Below are 22,003 nucleotides of genomic sequence, written 5' to 3' on the forward strand. Positions count from 1 at the left end.
CTGATGTCTGTCTGAATAAAGAAGTATTTGTGGACCAATCATATGGTCTGGGAACTTCTCAGTGTGTAGTATAGAACAACTTTATTATTAGACCAATGGGGTTCGGCTAGCAGCCACATTGGTTGTTGTTCTAAACTACAAGTGTTGCTGAAGCTTTCACTATTTTTAAGACTTTTTTCCTTTTCGGTGCAGCTTTAGAAGTAGGTGAAGTTGTGCCAGAAACCTCGACTCTACCTCTCAGTGTGTCATGCTTGTTGTACTGATGAGTAAAACACTGATTCTCTCTCTGTCAGAAAAACGTAAGATCCTACCATGCTGCAGAAAAAGCAGCGCTGAAAGAGTTCCCAACATCAAGGCATGTCTCGAACAGAAGCCAAGAGCGGACTGCAAGTTCCACGCCTTTGTGTAAGTACAACGTTTATGTTTTTTGTTTTTCATACTTATCTTTAAATAATCTAAATGTGAATAAATCTGTATTCATTTCTCTCTAATCTGCTGAGAGGATATAATAGCATAATAATGTAAAGAGGGTTGGGTGGGATTGGAGATATGGGGCGCTACCCTCCATGATGTCTTGCTGCATTGTCATATTGTACGAATTATTTTAGTCAAGCTTTTTAATTTCTTTTCTCTTTCTATTTTTATATATACGATATTATTGTCATTTGAAGATCATTTTATAACACTGATTTAATGATAATATAATAGCATAATAATGTAAAGGGGGGGTGGGATTGGAGATATGGGGGCTCTACCCTCCATGATGTCTTGCTGCATTCTCATATTTTACGCATTATTTTAGTCCAGCTTTTTAATTTCTTTCTCTCTTTCTATTTTTTGAACTATTCTATATTTTTATTATATAATTGGGTTATTTTGTGTGGCAATACTGAGGTCATGTTCATGTATCATACGATAAGTTCATATATAGACATGATGATGCTGATAATTGCGTTATTTTACGATAAGTTGATAATTATTGTGATAATAAATATATAAATGAATCAAAATATCCTTTCATGGTTGTATCCCTCCACCAACTTCGGTCTGAGCTTCACGGTTTAATTTAATAATATTTAATGAGGTGTTGTGTGTAGCAGCAACATAACAAATGTCTAATTCTTTCATTTCTGGTTCCTGTTTCTAGGATCGTAACTCAAGACAATAAGCAATACTGTGTGAAGCCAGACGCCTGTTGGCTCAAATGTCGTATCAAAAAGGTGAGAATTATCTGTTAAAATGTGTTGGCTCAGCTATCAGGATGCTTTACAAGTTCATCAGGGTGCTACTGTTAGAAGGTAACACTATATTTTATGATTCTTTTCTTTCTGCCTCTCTCACAGGGTCTGAAGTGTCCTCCCATTTGAGCCCAAACGCAGATTTGAAGTCCTGAACAAAGTCGACATGGAATAAAAACAGCTGCCCGAATAATTTCTGATCATTTACTGCTTCCTGCTTTTACTGCAATATAAAGATAGATAAATATAGATAACTAAACATGTTTCAGGCAGAGCTTTACTGTTTTTGGAGGGAAATCACCCTGCAACCAAAAATAATAAATCATTTAGAAAGTGACTGTGTCTTGTGTTTTTAATTCTTACTCTTAGTGTATTATAGTGCAGTACAGTCACAGAGGTGGTGACTCAGTGCTGTTCATGTAACTCAGAGTCTGTGCAGTTAAAATGGAAACGTTGGATCTGTGAATGAATGTGTGATCAGCCAATCAGGTTATTATCAGCTGTCAGTCATCATCATCAATAAGTGACAGAATTTGACACCATTTGACATTTTCAGGTACATACAGTCTTACTTTTGGTTAAAAAAAATGGTACAAATGTCATTTCAAATGATATAAAACCAACAAAAACACTAAATTTACATTTTAACAAACCTGATGCTGCTTTTAAACTAGTTTAACTGTTTTTTGAATTGCTCATCTTACCAACACTTATTAGTCACTGACCCATTTATACATGAATTAGGTGAGACCGGATCTGCAGGAGAAATCATTGAGTTTCTGATCTCATCAACCTTATTGCTGAAAAAGTCTATAGATACTCACGAGTAGGGTTTTTAGTGAGTTTAGCTATAAACAGAAATGTAGAGTTATGTTCATGAATATTAATTTAGTGAGAGAAATGCTTCAGAGCATGAGTCTCTTCATTAAAACAGGGTCGAGGCCTTTTAGGACACCTTGTTCTGATAGTAAGATAGTAAGAGGAAGTGGTGAGTGGTAAACATGTCTGTGACGACATTAACAGGACAGAGATGTTTCCTCTAATTTACTGATACATGACAGGGGATGTGGTGGGAGAAACAGTCAGATCAGAAACAGATCAAACTTAAGATTAAAACCAAATATGGGGTGTTAACATCGCAATGAGTCGACTCACGGATAAACCGAAAGGCTTCACTGAAGATCAGCGGCCTTATTCAGACAAACACTGAAATAACCAAGAACTAAAATCTCATCAGAATGAACAACAAGAATTCAAATATTATTTAGTGTGAACTTTGGAGATTAAATTTGAAAATAAACATATATATTAAAGCAACGCCCCCACCTGGTTTATCTGCCTGAGCTACATGGACACTAGTATATCTGCCTCCCCCCCTCGCCTTCTGCCCCATCCTTCTGCCCCCCCAGTCTTCTGCCCCCCCGGCTCAGAAAAACAAAATGATTAATAGAGACATCTCTACTCTCTCCTACATTATTTAAAATATCTTTGTTCATGTATTTATTTCTCCTTACTGTGTTCAGCCTGTATGGATTGCTGTTCTCCTGTATCGTCACTTGGTGGTGCTGTTTCCTTGTTTTTATTTTGTACTTTGATTTCAGCAATAGCAATATAGTAGTAATAGTAAAATAACTGACTTAGTCTTTTAGTCAGTTATTGTATTTGTGTGTATTGTACATAAAGAAAAAACACATAATACAAAAAAGTAATACATGTAGATTTTTTGAGATTAAGAAAAGAAAACAATAACTAAAAAGAAAAATGTGCAGGAGGAGCCAATAAAACCCATAAGGGCTTGTTGGCTGGTGCTCCTATGGTGAGAAATACAACATTCACCTATAATTCTACATGTATCAAACAGGTTTATCCAGAGCCCTGATAGCAAAGACCAGGTTCCATATTTATCTGTGCTGATAATCAGCACTAATTCATTTCCCTCCACTCAGTGTGAAGTTAGAGAAAAACATTCATGCAGATCGTAGATACATTTACCTTTAACATTTACACACAGAGACACTTTGAAATGTCATCTGAAACCACATGGAGCCTTTAAAACTAATCAATCAAATCATAAAACAAACAGGCTTCACAGTTTTGTTCCACAACCTTGTTAAGTTACCTGCCTATACACATAATATACCAAATGACAGTGTGATTCTGAGACACTTGATAAATATGAGTCCAGGCTCACAGTCTGACTTATAACACCTGTTTTTATCTTTTCTGCATCAAACAGCTCATGTAGAACTAATCTGTAAAGTGCTGACTTCAGCTAAATCCAGAGATAACTGTTCAGTTTGTAGTCAGTTAAGAGACTTAAGTGAAGACGACAAAATCCAGATCCAGACTCCAGATGGATCATCAGGATCCAGCTGATCCTCTCTCAACACTCCTGGATGTTCACTCTCACTCTGACAGAGATCAATCCTCCCATCTGATGAGAGAAGAAGAACAGAGGATATAAATGAGTGTTTAGTGAGACTCACTTCATCAGCTGTCAGTCAGTGATGCAGCACATCCAGTATAAAGAGCAGCAGGGACTTCAGTCCTGTTCAGACCAGAAGTGGAACAGCTGTGCAGCGTAGCTTGCTTCCTTTCAGCTCTCATGTTAACATGTTGGAGTGAACACACTGAGCTCCAAGCTCACACACCTGCACACACTTTTACTATCAAGTGTATTTCCTCTGCAGACTTCACTCAAGTACACAGAGGAAATAAAGTGCTGAGAGTCATGAACACATCATTACTGCAGAAACAGAGACATTCACTCATCAGTTTACTGATGGATTTACTGCTGATACATGTCAACTCTTATCAAAGTTTAAAGCTACAGAGTCTCTGGGGATTTCAAGATGTTTTCTGCTGTTAAATCATCACATGACAATCAGTCAGAGCTCTCAGCTAAACAGCTGCTGTGATTCCTGGACTTCAGCAGAGGTTCTGGTCTGTATAAAGACCACATGGTTACTAAACGTAATGATGCTTGTGTGAAATCAGAGCCAGTGATTTGCAGGCTGCAGTCAGACTGATCTTAGAGCTCTGACAAAGATGAACTGATCAATAGTTTAGTGTTGAAATGAGAGAACAAACACTTTGAGATCAGATTTGATGGTGTGACAGTTTGATGATGAGGACCACTGTCTCTATACATCTTGTAAGGCTGTCAGCTGTAATCCAGCTTTATTTCCTGCAGACATCAACACAACAACAACAGTCGTCTTCACATCAACTCAAACACATGATCGCAACAAGCTTCTGGCTCATCTGATTGGCTGACTGTTCTCTCTCTCTGTCTTTCTGTCCAATCCTGAAGCCTGTCACCATTCTCCTCTCACAGCTTCACTGAGGAAAGCAGCACTGAGAAGGTTCACCAGGAAATACTGGATCTTTGCTTTGATACTGACTGTGTTTAATACTGAACTGCTGAAACCAGCACAGACTGACTCCAACTCTCTACTGACCTCAGAGTCTCCAGTCTGCAGTCTGGACTCTCCTGAAGATCAATCAGCTGCTTCACGTCTGATTCCTTCAGGTTGTTTCCACTCAGATCCAGCTCTCTGAGATGGGAGGAGTTGGACTTCAGAGCTGAGGTCAGATAATCACAGCTGATCTCTGACAAATTGCAGGATATCAATCTGAATAAAGAATAAATTATATCACTTTAGAAGAAGTTCATGCTTGAAATCATTCAATGTTTCATTATTTGTTCAGAGTTGAAGATGGTTTAGAATGAATTTCAGAAGATGGAAACCAAAAAAGCTGTATCCAACAGGATGCAGGTTAAATACGTTTCAGCACAAACAGTGAAAAAGAGATTTCATTAATACTAAAGACAACATGCTGCTACCTCAATAAAGACGTAATGACTTCACCTCTTAAACTCTGCAGCTGCACCACTGAATACATCTATACAAACTAATGATGGGCAGACAAACACAAATAAAAATACTAAGACTAAAACATGATCTGTATACATTTTAGGCCACAGACAGCAGAAACTGAAAGTTAATAAATCTGCAGAGTTTGTATTTGTGTTGACATCAGTCTGATACTGCAGACAGCTGCTGGCTGCTGTTAGCTCCCCGGCAGGTAGAGACAGACTGAATACAGTAGAATATGATCACTGTTCAGTTCACTTCCACAGTTTTACATCTCATAGTCAGAGGTAAGATTAAAAAACACAAACTGAGAGTTCAGATCAGTCTTTTTTCAGTCTGTTCCTCTTGTAGATGTGATCCATAGATCATCTACAAGACAGCCAGAGTAAGCTGACCAACCTGAGTTACCACAGTCCTGTAAACTACAGCGGGACCAAAGACTGAAACTATTCACATCACAGTTTACAGGGCTGTTGTAACTAAAGTCTGCTAATATAGCAGCTAGGATCTTAAGTTTTTGAACTTAAAATAAGATTTGTGTGCACATTGTAACTCGATATCGACAAACTCGACATGTTACACACTTGCTGCTCTATCTGAACAATTTACAACAATTCAGTCAAGAACACTCTCGTCATAGATCAAATAATTTATTGCAACAAATGGAATACAGTTTTACTTGGCGTTGAAGGCTCCACTCTAAGATGCTTCCTGGATTAACCAGGAGCATGCTGAGCTAAAAACAAGGAGCGGGAATTGTGACAAACAGTGTAGATGGGAGTCATATTTAAAGGGATCGCCTTGTGGTGAGAACGGCTGTGATTGGTGTGTGACTGATAAGGTGCTGATTCAATCAGTGGCTGTCAGCTGATTACAGCTGGGGCGTATGACTTCCGTGTCCAGCATGAACTAATGCGTTGCTTCATGTAACCACTGCATAATGTCATGGCAGAATTAAGCCATTAAACCATTAAGCTGCAGTTGACATTTGTTGAAAGGTCGGGGTCAAGATAAGAAAACTGGTGACGCCCAATGTCTCTCTGACTATAATTGCAGCTGTTTTTTGAATTTATTTTGAAATTAATGCTTTTATTTTGAAATAATACAAACCAGAAGCAGTTCCTGTTAGCTCCTTAAGCTTCACACCAAGACTGAAGAGCACCTGTAGCAGTGGTGTTACCTTGCAAATTTGTTTTTATCTTTTTTATAATCACTCCAAGTTTTGTGATGTTTGTTACAGCTATGTGAATGTGGATTATGTTGAAGAATCATAATTTTGACTATGAAGATTGCCTCTGGGGAATGACTCTGCCGTTGGTTGAGAAGCAGGCTAAAGTGGTCAGTATTACATGTATCCTTTATCGGTATTAGCTACATTGCTAAGCAATGCTGTTTCTCTAATGATTGTAATAACTGACATTGTTTTTTATTTTGTCTGAATGCACTTTTAGTTCTACGGTGTTAATAAACATCAGTAAAAGGAACTGAAGTCTCGCATCCAATCAATGGGTGGCATAGGGACGTTTTAATCTATGTTTTCAGTAGAATGATTGATCTGTTCATTGTCTTGACATGTGACTGATGTGTGATACTATACTATTTAAGAAGTAGCCAAACTGAAATAATTAATTCTCAGCTATAGACTCCCTAACTGGAGTGTGTGACTGATTGCCCGCTTGCAAGTGTATTAAAGATCCACAGAGACATTCTCTTGTTTGTGAGTCTATCCTTACAGAAATTTCCATCACAATACACACAAACCAAAGCACATGTTTACTGAGTAAAGACACACATGCAAAGATTGATCTCTTGATTTCAAGAATCAGTCATGGATCATTCCAACAAAAATCACAATTAATTCTTAAAAAACAATTTTTTCCCCAGCCATAAGGTTCAGAAGATGGAAACTCCAAACAGCTTAAACCAACAAGATGTAGCTTAAAAACTGTCAAATATAAAAAAGAAAAACAGAGTTTCAGAGTGAATTATCCAGTGCAGATGTTTCTTGTTATTTGAGGTTTTAAATGTGCATCTGAACATTTCTTTGACACAGTGAATGGACTACACCACTGAAGAAGAAAATAGACTTTACCATTAAGATACTCAGTGTGGATCAGCATAATATCAGCTTTATGTCTGCAGTTTAGTATCACCACAACTATCACATCATACAGTATTAATCTCAGCACAGTAATGAAAGATTGTGTCTGACCTCAGAGTCTCCAGTTTACAGTTTGGACTCTCCAGTCCAGAAGACAGATGCTTCACTGCTGAATCCTTCAGGTTATTTTTACCCAGATCCAGCTCTCTCAGATGGGAGGAGTTGGACTTCAGAACTGAAGCCAGAGGAGCACAGCTGATCTCTGACAAACTGCAGCGAAACAACCTGAATAAAAAAAAATGATGTAGATTAAATCCATTTATAATCCAATCAGATGTGTTCAGGGTTTAAATGTGTAGTTCAACATTACTATGTCCCCATCAAGGAGCCTTTCTCTAAAATAAGCAGAGTGAATTTGTCATTGTGTTATTGTGGATCATCATAATGTCAGCCTTCTACAGACATCATCCAAATGTCAACACAACATTCAGACACATATTCATGTCAACACTGAATCATTAAATGCTGCTGAACTCAGTCAAGTCTGTAATTAGAGGATCAATATGAAATCAGACATGTTGGACTAAAACCTTCAGTAGTATAGTAGGTTTGTTATTGGTGGCAGTAATCCTTCCTCCTGTCCATAGTGACTTCATAAATTCAGCTGAAGCTAATATGAGGCTTTGACAGTCTGGTAGACTCAAACTTTATTTATCTGACTCAAAGTTTCAGATTATTTAGAACTAAATTCCCTCTTTTAGTTTGGATCTCTCCACTGCAGCTCAGCAAGGAAACACTGAAGAAACACAAACATACTTGATATGTGGAACTCAGACTGCTGAAGCCTCATATTAGTTTAAACTCTGGAAGTCATTTTTACTCACAAGACTGTGGATTTGAAATTCCTGAATACATTTAAATTCTACACATTTGTGTTCAGCTAATCCTGAAAATGATGAACCAAACATTTGAAATTTCAGTGAAGAGTTTGAATTGAATAAATAGAAAAAAACACTACCAAAGCTACAGTCAGTGAACTGACCTCAGAGTCTCCAGTCTACAGTTAGGACTCTCCAGTCCAGCAGACAGAACCTTCACACCTGAATCAGACAGGTTGTTTTCACTCAGATCCAGATCTCTCAGATGGGAGGGGTTGGACTTCAGAGCTGAGACCAGAGAAGCACAGCTGGTCTCTGACAAACTGCAGTCCCACAATCTGAATAAAGAACAAATGATGTAGATTAAAATCATTTTATCATCCAATCAGATGTGTTCATGGTATTGGTGGCAGTAATCATTCTTCCTGTCCACACTGACTGTGAAGTGGTCTCTTCCTAACACAGCTACACTGTAGGAAATAACTTCATAAGTTCACCTGAAGCTAATATGAGGCTTTGACAGTCTTGTAGACTCACAATTGATTGGCCTCACTCAAAGTTTCAGAATATTTAGAACTAAATTCCCTCTTTGAGTTTGGATCCCTCCACTGCAGCTCAGCAAGGAAACACTGAAGAAACACAAACATACTTACTTGATATGTGGAACTCAGACTGCTGAAGCCTCATATTAGTTTAAACTCTGGAATTCAATTTTACACAGAACAAGACTGTAGCTGTCATCAGAGTTAGTCATACAATTTAAGTTCATTTAATAATTTAAGTTAAAAATTAGAATAATTTTGTTTGGTAAACAAATATTTATTTTGCTTACATGAATATAAGTTAGAATATACACATAAAACATTTATTAAAAGAGCTGTGTAATATTTTAATAGTGGAACAAATGTTCTTTGTGTCGTTGTGGGTTGGACTGTTTTGGTTGGTTGCGCACTGAGTAGGACCACAGGTGAAAAAAGTTTGGTTCGGCAGAGAGGATTGTCATTGAAGGGGTTGCTTCAGCCTTATAATGAAGACTTATAAGGCTGAAGGTCCATTTTCTTACCCCTTTAGTTCACGCGGCCAATGAGGTATGCAAGTCTATTTTTATTTGTATGTTTGTAATTATTTTAGTTCACGTGATAACTGCATGTTACCTTACTGAAGCTTGAATGCTAATTATTCACTAGATAAGTAGCTTTGTCTTCAAGTTAAAAGAATTATGTAAGATTTATTTAGTTTTGTGACATACCTATTTAATAGTAAATTGTTATTCTCTGTGAGAATTTATGTCTGTAAATTTATAATTTTGTATTTTGTATTCATCCAGTTCTCACGGCATGTTGACGGTATGGATAAAATAAATGCCTGTATCTCCAAGTACGCCTTGTGTTCTTGTTTTAACTGGAGGGAGTAATAAAGACTGTGGATTTTAAATTCCTGAAAACATTTAAATTCTACAGATTTGTGTTCAACAAATCCTGAAAATTATGAACCAAACATTTGAAACTTCAGTGAATTTGAAATTAATATATAGAAAACAACATTAACAGTCAGTCAGTGAACTGACCTCAGAGTCTCCAGTCTACAGTTTGGACTCTCCAGTCGAGCAGACAGAACCTTCACACCTGAATCATACAGGTTGTTTCCACTCAGATCCAGCTCCCTCAGATGGGAGGGGTTGGACTTCAGAGCTGAGACCAGATCATCACAGCTGGTCTCTGACAAACTGCAGTGCTCCAATCTGAATAAATAACAAATGATGTAGATTAAAATCCATTTATAATCCAATCAGATGTGTTCAGGTTTAACTCAGACTGCTGAAGCCTCATATTAGTTTAAACTCTGGAAGTCATTTTTACTCACAACAAGACTGTGGATTTTAAATTCCTGAAAACATTTCAATTCTACATATTTGTGTTCAGAAAAACCTGAAAATTATGAACAAACACTTGAAACTTCACTGAAGAATTTGAATTGAATATATAGAAAATAATCTTCTAAAGCTACAGTCAGTGAACTCACATCAGAGTCTTCAGTCTACAGTCTGGACTCTCCAGTCCAGCAGACAGACGCTTCACTGCTGAATCAGACAGTTTGTTCTTACTCAGGTCCAGATGTGTCAGATGAGGGTTGGACTTCAGAGCTGAGACCAAAACTTCACAGTGAGTCTCTGAGAGTTTACAGTCAGAAAGTCTGTAATGACACATATATTACAACATATGTTATCATGAAAGAGGACACTTTATATTTACTTCATGCATTTGATGATGAAACAGTTTCATTTTTTTCCTTTAATAGAAATTGACAGTTGAGAGATAAACAGGAAACAAGAGAGACAGAGAATGACATGCAAAAAAGGTCCACCACCAGAATGAAACCGGTGACGTTGCAGTTACACTGGATATGTCTTCACCAGTAAGCTACCAGTACTCTCCCACTTCAGAAGATGGTTTTCTCACTGTGCTTAAAAAAACCAAAAAATTATCATCATTCTCACAAACTTAATTAATAAACTAATACGGTTGAATTATTTTCACCATGATGTCATCAGAAAGATGTTATCAGGGTAAAATATAACATTGAGCTTTAATGTGTATCAGATCTCTTTAAATAGGCTGAATTCTGCCGTCCTGCTACTACTCTTCTGTACACCAACAAGAGAGAAAACAGCTGAGAGTTTCTTTCTGTGACCAACAGAATATCAGAAAGACTTCAGAACAACACCATGTAACACCACTTCCCTCTTTAAAATAAAAAGATGAATTGATGACATTACTGAATCAGTTTGATGATTGGCTGATCCTCCGTGCTCACTATGAAATGTCTCAGAAACTATTTTTTTAAAAAGATGGTGAAAGCAATTCTCTCTGACTTCAGAACACTTCTTTGGAAAATGATACAGATCTTATTTTAAACTCTTAACCATAGTGAGGAAAAACAGTGTCTTTTTTTATTATATATAACAGCTCAAGAATAGTTGAGACTAAATATAACTGACATTTTATTGCAGCTATAAACAAGTAGAGCACTATTTTAACAATAATGAGAATTTTATATTATTTATATTAGAAGAACTAAACTTCTAATCTACACTGATTTATAATGTTAATCACATCTGGACTTACTCAGCCTTTCTGCAGTTCCTCACAGCTGGGATCAGTCTCCGTCGTCCCTCGTCTGATGTGTTGTACTTCTTCAGGTCCAACTCATCCAGAACCTCTTCTGACATCTGCAGCATGTAGGCCAGAGCTGAGCAGTGGATCTCAGAGAGTTCCTTCTCTGATCTGTTCTTTGACTTCAGGAACTCTTGGATCTCCTGATGTACTGAGCGGTCGTTCATCTCCATCAGACAGTGGAAGATGTTGATGCTTCTGTCAGGAGAGACATCCTCACTGTTCATCTCCTTCAGGTTGTTGATGACTCTCTGGATGGTTTCTGGACTGTTGTCTGTCTGACCCAGCAGGTCTCCTAAGAGACTCTGGTTGGACTCCAGAGAGAGGCCATGAAGGAAGCGGACAAACAGGTCCAGGTGGCCATTTTCACTCCTGAGAGATTTCTCCATGGCTCTCATCAGGAAGACATCCAGAGATGGGTAATAATCATCACCACCATTGTTTCTGCAAAAACAACAAGCAATACTCTTGGGGACAGACTTTGGTTTTGATTCTCCCAGGAAGTCCTTCAGTACCCCTGCCTTCCCATTGGTGTAACAGTGGTACATGTGGACTGCAGCCAGAAACTCCTGAACGCTCAGATGAACAAAGCTGTAGACTATAGCCTTGTCGCACCCCTGTTCTTTTCTGAAGATCTCTGTACAAACCCCTGATAACACCGAGGCCTCTGTGACACCAAGACCACACTGCTTCAGGTCTTCTTGGTAAAACATGTTTCCTTTTTCCAGTTGTTCAAACGCCAGCCTCCCCAGCTTCAGAAGAAGTTTCCTGTCAGCCCCCGTCAGCTTCTGTGGACTCAGTACAGTCATCTCCTGTTCTTCTGAATGCTTTTGCTTCTTTCTCTTTATGCAGGGGAATAACCTCGTCTCACGTCCCTCATCATACTTGTTCTTCTTCCTCTTTGTCTGAAACAGCAGGAAGTGTGAGTACATGTCAGTCAGGGTCTTGGGCAGCTCTCCTCTCTGGTGTGTAGTCAACATGTGGTCCAGAACTGTAGCAGTGATCCAGCAGAAGACTGGGATGTGACACATGATGTGGAGGCTCCTGGATGTCTTGATGTGTGAGATGATTCTGCTGGACTTCTTTCCATCACTGTATCTCCTCCTGAAGTACTCCTCCTTCTGGGCATCAGTGAAGCCTCGTACTTCTGTTACCCTGTTAACAAATGTTGAAGGGATCTGATCAGCTGCTGCAGGTAGGGAAGTTATCCAGATGAGAGCCGAGGGAAGCAGCTTCCCCCTGATGAGGTTTGTCAACAGCACGCTGACTGATGACTTCTGTGTGACATCAGACACGACCTCACTGTTGTTGAAATCCATTGAAAGCCTGCTTTCATCCAGGCCGTCAAAGATGAACAGAACTTTGCAGACAGCGAGCTTCTCTGCTGTGAGCTGTAATGTTGGATAGAATTTATGGATCAACATGAGCAGACTGTACTGCTCATCTTTGATTGGGTTCAGTTCCTTGAATGGAAGCAGAATCAGCTGACTGATATGTTGGTTTTTGGAGCCCTCTGCCCAGTCCAGAGTGAACTTCTGCACCGTAAAGGTTTTTCCAACGCCAGCGACGCCGATCATCAGAACGACTCTGATGATGTGTTTCTTTTGGTTGGGTAAGACTTTGAAGATATCCTGACACTTGATTGGGGAGTCCTGAGTCTCCATCTTGGAAGCTCTCTCAAGCTGCCACACTTCATGTTGGGCATTAACCTCTTTACACCTTCCCCGTGTGATGTTGACCTCAGTGTAGATATCATTGAGGAGGGGTCTTTCTGCATTATCATTGACTGCAGTCACTTGTTGACATTTCACCCTCAGATAGATCCTATGTCCATCACGGACATTCTGCTGATCACCATCTTTTGAAAGAGAAGAAAAATATAGATCTGAACATCAGTGTGTTTACATGAACTTACATAACAAGCTTACTCAGAGTAACTAGGTTAAATGTGTAATCAGAGAATGTGTTAACATGCACAGCAGTAACCTGGTTACTGTAAATCTGTGTGTACAAGCAACAAATCAATGATCAGATGTCTTCTCTACATTGACCTTATACTCAGACTGTGCCTTTTTTATTTTATCAGTATTAGTGATAGAAGATGTGTGTTAGTCTGGACTTTCTGTTCTGTTTTGCTCTGTGTGTCTGAGTCACAACTTTTCCTCACAATGTGAATGTGTCTGAATTCATCAAACAGTAAAATGTTAAGTGTTAGTGTCAGTTTTAGTTAGTTTTAGTTTTTTAATACAAGGATATATTACAATCATTCATATGCACCACTTTCCTGATTGACACTCTTTTGTTCAGTATGTTTCATGTTTACAGTGCAGAGAAACTGGGAAATAAATATATATAATATATAATAAATAAATAAATAAATAAATAAATAAATAAATAAATAAATAAATAAATAAATAAATAAATAAATAAATAAATAAATAAATAAATAAATAAATAAATATATGATCCACAACTCTGATTGTAGTAACCAATAACACTTACTTTGTAGGACCACCTGTCAGAATGACATCACTGCCCACTTTACAAGAGTTCATTCATGTTTTCCACAGTTGCATCTGCAATATTTCAATTATCCAATGACGGCCCCCAAATTACCCACAGTGTTAAATCAGCCTCCAGTTAGTACTGAATTTCTTAGAGCTGTTGGTGTCTGTTGATCAGTGGAGGACATATCACCAGATTTATCATAGCCATCAGTTTGTGTAGTTATGTCTGTTCTTTGATCGTTTAGTCTGACTTCATGTGTATCTGTCACATTACTTTTGAGCCACTGCAATTAAGGCACTATGGGCCTAATTTACTAAGATCCCAAATAAAGGGTACTATATTGCGTGCACAGTGCAATAGTTAGCATTTAGTTATTGTGCGTTTTGCAGGTGATCTACTAATAATAACTGTGTAAATGAAAACAGGTGCAACAGGTGCAGACAGCAGTATTTAAATGAGGGTTTTGTGTCTTAATGGAGAGTTTGGACGAACAGAAAGCTGCAAGCACAAAATGAAATGTGATCAGGTTCTAGTGGAAGAGGTTAACTAATATATTGAGTTATAACAACAACTAATATTACCAGAAAAACCCACATATGGGAGAGTATTAGTGACAAAGTCAATGTTAGTAAAACCACAAATATTAACACAGGTGGAAAAACTCCGTCCTGTGTGTATTCTGTCATTGTGTCTCCTCGTCTCCATAGTAACAGCCGGTTAATACCTGTCATTCAAAGGTTTTATTTATAGACGAAGTTACCGTCAGCAACATTACCTTCAGGTTTGCTAAATCACAATGTGTGTGCTAAATAACATGTTTGCATTTTCTCCTCCCTGTATTTTGCACACTGGGGTTAAAACACCTCATATTACAGTCATTACGGTAAACTACTAATATTACAGTCATTACGGTAAACTACTAATATTACATTAATTACGGTAAACTACTAATATTACAGTCATTATGGTAAACTACTGATATTACATTCATTACTGTAAACTACTAATATTACAGTCATTACGGTAAACTACTAATATTACATTCATTATGGTAAACTACTGATATTACATTCATTACTGTAAACTACTAATATTACAGTCATTACGGTAAACTGCTAATATTACATTAATTACTGTAAACTACTAATATTACATTCATTACTGTAAACTACTAATATTACAGTCATTATGGTAAACTACTAATATTACATTAATTACGGTAAACTACTAATATTACATTAATTACGGTAAACTACTAATATTACATTCATCATGGTAAACGTACTAATATTACATTAATTACGGTAAACTACTAATATTACATTCATTACGGTAAACTACTAATATTACATTAATTACTGTAAACTACTAATATTACATTCATTAAGGTAAACTACTAATATTACAGTCATTATGGTAAACTACTAATATTACATTAATTACGGTAAACTACTAATATTACATTAATTACGGTAAACTGCTAATATTACATTCATTACTGTAAACTACTAATATTACAGTCATTACGGTAAACTACTAATATTACATTCATTACGGTAAACTACTAATATTACATTAATTACTGTAAACTACTAATATTACATTAATTACGGTAAACTACTAATATTACATTAATTACGGTAAACTACTGATATTACATTCATTACGGTAAACTACTAATATTACATTCATTAAGGTAAACTACTAATATTACATTCATTACGGTAAACTACTAATATTACATTCATTACGGTAAACTACTAATATTACAGTCATTACGGTAAACTACTAATATTACATTCATTACGGTAAACTACTAATATTACATTCATTACGGTAAACTACTGATATTACATTCATTACGGTAAACTACTAATATTACAGTCATTACGGTAAACTACTAATATTACATTAATTACGGTAAACTGCTAATATTACATTCATTACGGTAAACTACTAATATTACAGTCATTACGGTAAACTGCTAATATTACATTCATTACGGTAAACTACTGATATTACATTCATTATGGTAAACTACTAATATTACATTCATTACGGTAAACTGCTAATATTACATTAATTACTGTAAACTACTAATATTACATTCATTACTGTAAACTACTAATATTACAGTCATTACGGTAAACTGCTAATATTACATTCATTACGGTAAACTACTAATATTACATTCATTACGGTAAACTACTAATATTACATTCATTACGGTAAACTGCTAATATTACATTCATTACGGTAAACTACTAATATTACCTTCATTACGGTAAACTACTGATATTACATTCATTACTGTAAACTACTAATATTACATTCATTATGGTAAACGTACTAAATGGACAGCGGGTATTATCTTCCACATTTGAAAGACGCAAACCTCAGTGCGCTGCGTTAGTAGATCAGCTGCACATTTTTTGCGGTTGATGTCAAGTTTGTAAGTTTTTACACATGCAGACCTTTAGTAAATCAGGCCCTGTCTGTGAAAAGGTCTAAAGGTGAATATATCCTAGACAACATTGACATAGTAGTTTTACGTCAATCTACAAATTAAAGCTGATACTTGAATATAATATCAATTATTTTATTTTTAATTAAATGTACTGAAACAAACCCCCAAAGAACAAAAATGTGTTGAATGTCCAAATACTCACTGTTTGGACTGTTTCTCCTCACAGATCTGCTGTCTGGATGTGATGTCATGTTTGTCTCTTCCTGTGACTGACCTTCTGCTCCTGAGCCGATGTTTGACAACTCCTCCACCAGATCATTCCTGTTGATCTTCTTTAAAACGCTCTTCATCACCTCCACAGCTCCAGCAAATCCATATTTCTGCACCATCAGATCCACCACATCCCGCGTCTCTGCCTTTGACAGATCCTTCTTTTTGATGGGTTTGATGTCACCCACCTTTTCATCCATCAGGCACCACTTGAAGTTCTTAAATTCGTCGTCTTTTAAATCATCCAGAATGTTGAGGAGGTCCAACTTCGCCATCTTGGCTCTCTGGTAAAATCAGAAAACATTGATAGGATGACAGTTGTGTTTCTGTCAGTCTGCCAATAGAAACTCACTATGTGTTTGTACTGGATCTGACTCATTTGAAAACCAGTTTGGCTGCAGTCATTTAAGTCTCAGAGAAGCTCAAGAGGATCTTCAGTAAAAACATCTCACCGCAAGTCTACTCAGAATCTGTTCCATATTAAATGCTGATTTAGAACTCCTTTCATTACAGAATTAATAAATATCAAATCAAGAAAAAAACTACAATCCAAAATAAACAATATTATTAATAGATTTGATACATAAATATTCCTACCCATAAATCACTGGGAGCAAGATTGTGTCATTCATATACAACACCCAATTTTGACCCCCGGATTTGTAAACATTTTTACATGAGCAGTAATTCCAATACACAGTTTATCCAATCACAATATCCTACACAGAACTCATTACACTGGCCAGAGGATGTTCAAGATTTCAATCAGAAATTTGTTCACACTGTACAGATTCACCTGCAGTTTGCTTGCTAGGAGATATTACATCAATAAGCACAAATAATAACTTAACTCCTTATAGCCCTAACTATTGCAAAAAAAACCCCAAAACATCCATATGAACTGGAAAACAAGAAAATCCATAAATACAACACTTATTACTTCGGATTATCACTTTTATTATTATTATTATTATTTATATATTTTACATTTTATAGTATTTTTTTCACATGTAAATATTGTCTGTATGTTTAATGCAGTCCCCCCCCCCCCCCCCCCCTTCGTATTGTATGTTTATGTTCTTTGGCAATAAAATGTTTTTTTAAAAAGGAAAAAAAAAGAAAAGAAAATGTACCTGTTAAAATTTACATTTTTAATGGCTGATATGTTGAGAATAAAAGTTCAATCTCAAACAACAAAATAACAAACAGTCTTTTTCTTTCACAACTCACCTGTTTGTGGTTCAGTGAACTCTGGTGTCTTCACATGTTTTGATTGGTTCGTTAGTGCTAGTGATCTGTGATTTAATCATAATTTAAAAGTTGAAATATTGTTAAATCAATCTGTTGAACTCAAAACGGTCAATGAAATGATCAGTAATCCAGCAATACTCCAAAAACCAAGATATCAGTCTGCTGATTCTGTTTTCATTCAAGGATATGAACTTGATCAAATACTCCAATAAAAGAGAAACAAGTGAATGTCCTCCTGTAATATCTCACTCTTTCATTCTGTTGCTTAATGATGCTGATAGGTAGTCACAGCTGTCTCGACTCTGCTCTAATCGACGTGGTCAATGGTTCCAAGACAATTGTGAACAATAGTGGACTTAGACTACACCCCTGTGTAGTTGACCTGGTTATACTGAAAAACTGAGATATTATCCCGTTAGTAAAGACTGCAGCTTTACGGCTGGAATAAAAGACTTTTATCCACCTGCAGAAACCGTCGCCAAATCCAAATTTTGAAAGAGTCGCAAATAAATAAGCCCATTCCACCCTATCAAATGCTTATAATTAAGTTAAAAGGCTGAAACAGGGTGGGGGTTAGTTTCTGTTCATCCAAATTAAATGCAACAGTCTCCTCATGTTATCAGATGAAGATCTATGTTTTATAAATCCAACTTGGTCTTTGTGAATAATTTTGGGTAGAACCTGATCTAATCTTAGTGCTAATGTCTTGGATAATATTTTACAATCAACATTTATTAGGCTTATAGGTCTATAATTGGCTGGGTCCGTTGAATCCTTATCTTTCTTTGGTATCAGTGATATAATGGCCTGGTTAAGACTTTCTGGGAGTGAGCCATATTGAAACGCTTCATGGAAAACCTCTGTGAGAAATGGACAAAGAATATCAACATATTTCTTATAGTACTCCACCGGGAAACCATCTATACCAGGTGACTTGTGGTTCTAACTTCAGCTTCCGTTATGAGAGCATCCAAACTATCCTTTTCCTCTGAAGATAGTTGTGGTAGCTTTACCTTCTGGAAGAAAGAGTTCAAGTCTTCATTACTAGCCGAACATGTAGTCGTATTACAAATCTTCATAAAAGTTTTTTTTTGTTTTTTTAGCTGATGTGAATAGTTTGTCATCTTTTCTAATTGTTGTAATAGTGTTATTTGAATACAGGCGTTTTAATTGTCTTGCCAATAATCGTCCAGTTTTTTCACCATTTTCATAAAAATTTGTTTTGAGGCTAAATAGTGAATACTCTGCCTTTTTATTGTATATTTCATTTAATTAGAATTTTAGTTTACAGATTTTTCTGAAGTATTCTTCATTGTATTGTTGAACAAGTTGCTTCTCCAATTTACCTATTTCTTTTTCCAATTCCAATCCTTTTTCTTTATTGTCCTTTTCTTCCATGAGCCGTAAGCTATACATTTCCCCCTGATGTACGCCTTGAGTGCATCCCAAACAGTAGCTAATCTTTCTGTTGTTCCTCTATTATTATCTAAAAACACCCCAATGTAGCAACCTGTTCATCCTGCAACAAACTTGTATTTAGTCTCCACCTCCCAACATTACCTTTAGTAGAATGTAAATGTATACGTAATTCGACCGGTGCATGATCTGTTATTGCTATAACTCCTATAGTCTATTACCAGGTCAACAAGTGAGCTGACAACCAAGAAAAAATCTATTCGTGAGTAGGATCTATGAGAGTGAGAATAAAATGTGTATTCCTGTTCTTTCGGATTTATGAGTCTCCAAATATCTACCAGACCAAGTTCTTCCTGTAAAGTATCTAAAGCTGCTCTGTCTCTGGGGGATGTCCCTGTTCTGACATTACTGAGATCCAAATGATCATCTAATGTTTGATTGAAATCTCCCCCTAAAATGATCTGACCATCTGTATCGCCCAATATTTTATTCACCTCATGAAAGAATGATGTGTTTTCTTTGTTTGGTGCATATAAGTTGCAAAGTACGACTTTAACTCCATTAATAAGTGCTTCAACAACTAGAATCCATCCATGAGAGTCCTTAAATTGATTTAATATAACAAAATTCAGTTTTTTGTTGATGAGGATAACAACTCCACAACTCTTACTTGATACTGAGTTATGAAAGACATGACCGACCCAATCACGTTTCATCTTCGTCTTGGTCCCTGAAATGTGTTTCCTGAATATATGCAATATCTGTGTCTTTAGATTTAAGATAAGTGAGTATTTTTTTGCGTTTAATTGGTGTGCTACAGCCATTAATATTCCATGTCACCATATTGATATGTCCACTACTCATTACTTCCAAAAAGTATAAACCTTGGTCTCATTTTACCCTCTTCCATAACACTGTCCCTCGCTACTTCCCCACATATTAATGCCTTACTCCTGCCATCATGAAAATAAAATGAAAATGCCTCCAAAACCAGTGTCCCAGAACAGGGACATGTACAATACAAAATAACAATAAATCAAAAAACACTGTCTTTAAAAAAAAAACATGACAGTGTAGTAGGCCTTGGGCTCAACATGATTCTGGTCCGTGTAGGACGTCCTATAGACGGTACCTTCTCCTCCTCTCACCAACCATCCGGTTACAGCAGCGCCCCAGAATCTCCGTCTCCGCCCAGCCTTCAAAATAAAGTTCCACTCTCCCTCATATTCACGTCATACAGTCAGTCGTTCTCCGTGCTTTGAATGTTTTCCCGAACAAAGACCTTTTGGGTCGGTAAAGCTCAGTCTCTTCCCCTTCAGCCACCAGTTGATCTGACACACCGGGTGTGTGTTTCACCTGATGATCCCACAGAGCTTTCAGAATTGAGGAGAACTGCCTTCGTAGGTCGGAGCGCTCCTTGATCATATCTTCATCGATTGAGAGAGTTCAGTCCTCCCACCGTACTCCTGTCTCTTTTTTCGCGGCTGTCAAAACTTTCTGCCGAGCCGTGTAGCGTAGAAATCTCTCCAGTAGCCTTTTACCCGCGGTGGTTGGTTGTCACCTGGCCTGGGTCCCCCACTTCTGTGGCTCCTCTCGATCTCATATTCGTCCCCCTGTAGCCCCAATCCTTCGTTAAGTGTGTTCTTTATGTAGTCGTTCATTGCATTCCCCGTTTCTTTTCCTTCTTTCAGTCCAATCAGTTTAATGTGTTTACGTCTCCCTCGGTTTTCTTGGTCATCAACACGTTGCTCCACTCTCTGTCTTAACACTTTGTTTTCATTGCTCATGGTAGTGTTTCTATTCTCCACATCAGCAATTGATTTTCCGCCTCTTCGAGCCTGGTTTGCAAAGCACTTACTGCGTTTTTGAGTTCTGTTGTGTCCGACTTAATCACTCGCCACTATATTCAGAGTCGTGCTCATCTTTGGAACTTTCTGCGAGGATATCCCCCATGTTGTTCCTTTGTCTAGCTTCGGTGCGGTTTAGACCTGCGTATGTTTGTGTAACTTTGACTGTGTAGGAGTATCGACTACTTACGACATTAATTAAACTTCCACGGAGAGTGTATGTAAGTTAATGTTATGAGTTGTCGGCGGAGGACAGGAGCTAATCTATTTTCTGACAAAGTTTAATCAACCAAACAAACAATCTGAAAAATAATCAGCAGCTTGATCAATAATAACTAATCATTATTTTCACTGACATTAACACTCACCTGCCTCAGACCTTCTGCCCTGTCAACTGTAAAATTGAGACTTTACCTTTTCTCCCTACCTGTGTACTCCTCCCACTCGTCTTTACTGGAAATCACCTGTGTGTGTGTGTGTGCGCGTGTGTAGTATGTGCATGACTGAAACATTGTTCAGTGTCTGAGAAGTGTGCTGGATTCTTAACTTTAGTTTATTACAGTATTAGTGCCTAAAGATGCAATGCTTTTTGTGTCAGTAGAAATGAGCATTAATGTCTCCAGGTGCTTCTGGGTTCATTTTTAAAATTGAATTTCCCTGTTGAGCTTCTCTCAGAGGCTACTTGTGTTCATAATAACTTACTTCCTGCTCTCTCCTTCACACTTCCTCCAGCAGAACTATGAGACTCATCTGTACCTGCATTAAATCACAATATAAATCAATCTGTAAGGCTTGAACTAATTTAACATGGAAACATATTTTGAATGAAAATGCTGTTAATTTCTTCCCATGCAAAAAAAATCTTATTTAACATTCTTTTAATCTTATTCCCTTTCAATTGTGGTCTTTGTATGTTTACTATTCTACTATTAATCATAAAAAGGTCATTAGTAAATGTAGGTATACATAGTGATGA

The 22,003-nt window shown here is 37.1% G+C and overlaps 1 protein-coding gene across 1 annotated transcript; it reads right to left on the bottom strand.

Annotated features, from left to right (window-relative positions):
- Window positions 1-3,395: 3,395 nt before the first annotated feature.
- On the bottom strand, window positions 3,396-16,788 carry LOC134001213 (NACHT, LRR and PYD domains-containing protein 12-like). Its single transcript, XM_062440782.1, has 10 exons — window positions 16,518-16,788; window positions 12,130-13,126; window positions 11,756-12,036; window positions 11,221-11,689; window positions 10,118-10,288; window positions 9,663-9,836; window positions 8,260-8,433; window positions 7,329-7,502; window positions 4,700-4,873; window positions 3,396-3,672 (listed from the first exon to the last, which is right to left on the bottom strand). Exons 1-10 carry the CDS (start codon window positions 16,786-16,788, stop codon window positions 3,660-3,662), a joined length of 2,898 nt encoding a protein of 965 aa, XP_062296766.1. The 3' UTR covers window positions 3,396-3,659.
- Window positions 16,789-22,003: the final 5,215 nt, after the last annotated feature.

Source organism: Scomber scombrus, chromosome 19, assembly GCF_963691925.1.
Source record: "Scomber scombrus chromosome 19, fScoSco1.1, whole genome shotgun sequence".
NCBI classification, from domain to species: domain Eukaryota; kingdom Metazoa; phylum Chordata; class Actinopteri; order Scombriformes; family Scombridae; genus Scomber; species Scomber scombrus.

Coding starts and splice junctions, on each gene's coding strand:
- LOC134001213 (XM_062440782.1), bottom strand. CDS start 16,788: ATGGCGAAGTTGGACCTCCTCAACATTCTGGATGATTTAAAAGACGAC. Junction 10,289..11,220: donor AGGAACTGCAGAAAGGCTGA/GTAAGTCCAGAT, acceptor GTGTCATTACAG/ACTTTCTGACTGTAAACTCT. Junction 7,503..8,259: donor TGTAGACTGGAGACTCTGAG/GTCAGTTCACTG, acceptor TTTTTTATTCAG/GTTGTTTCGCTGCAGTTTGT.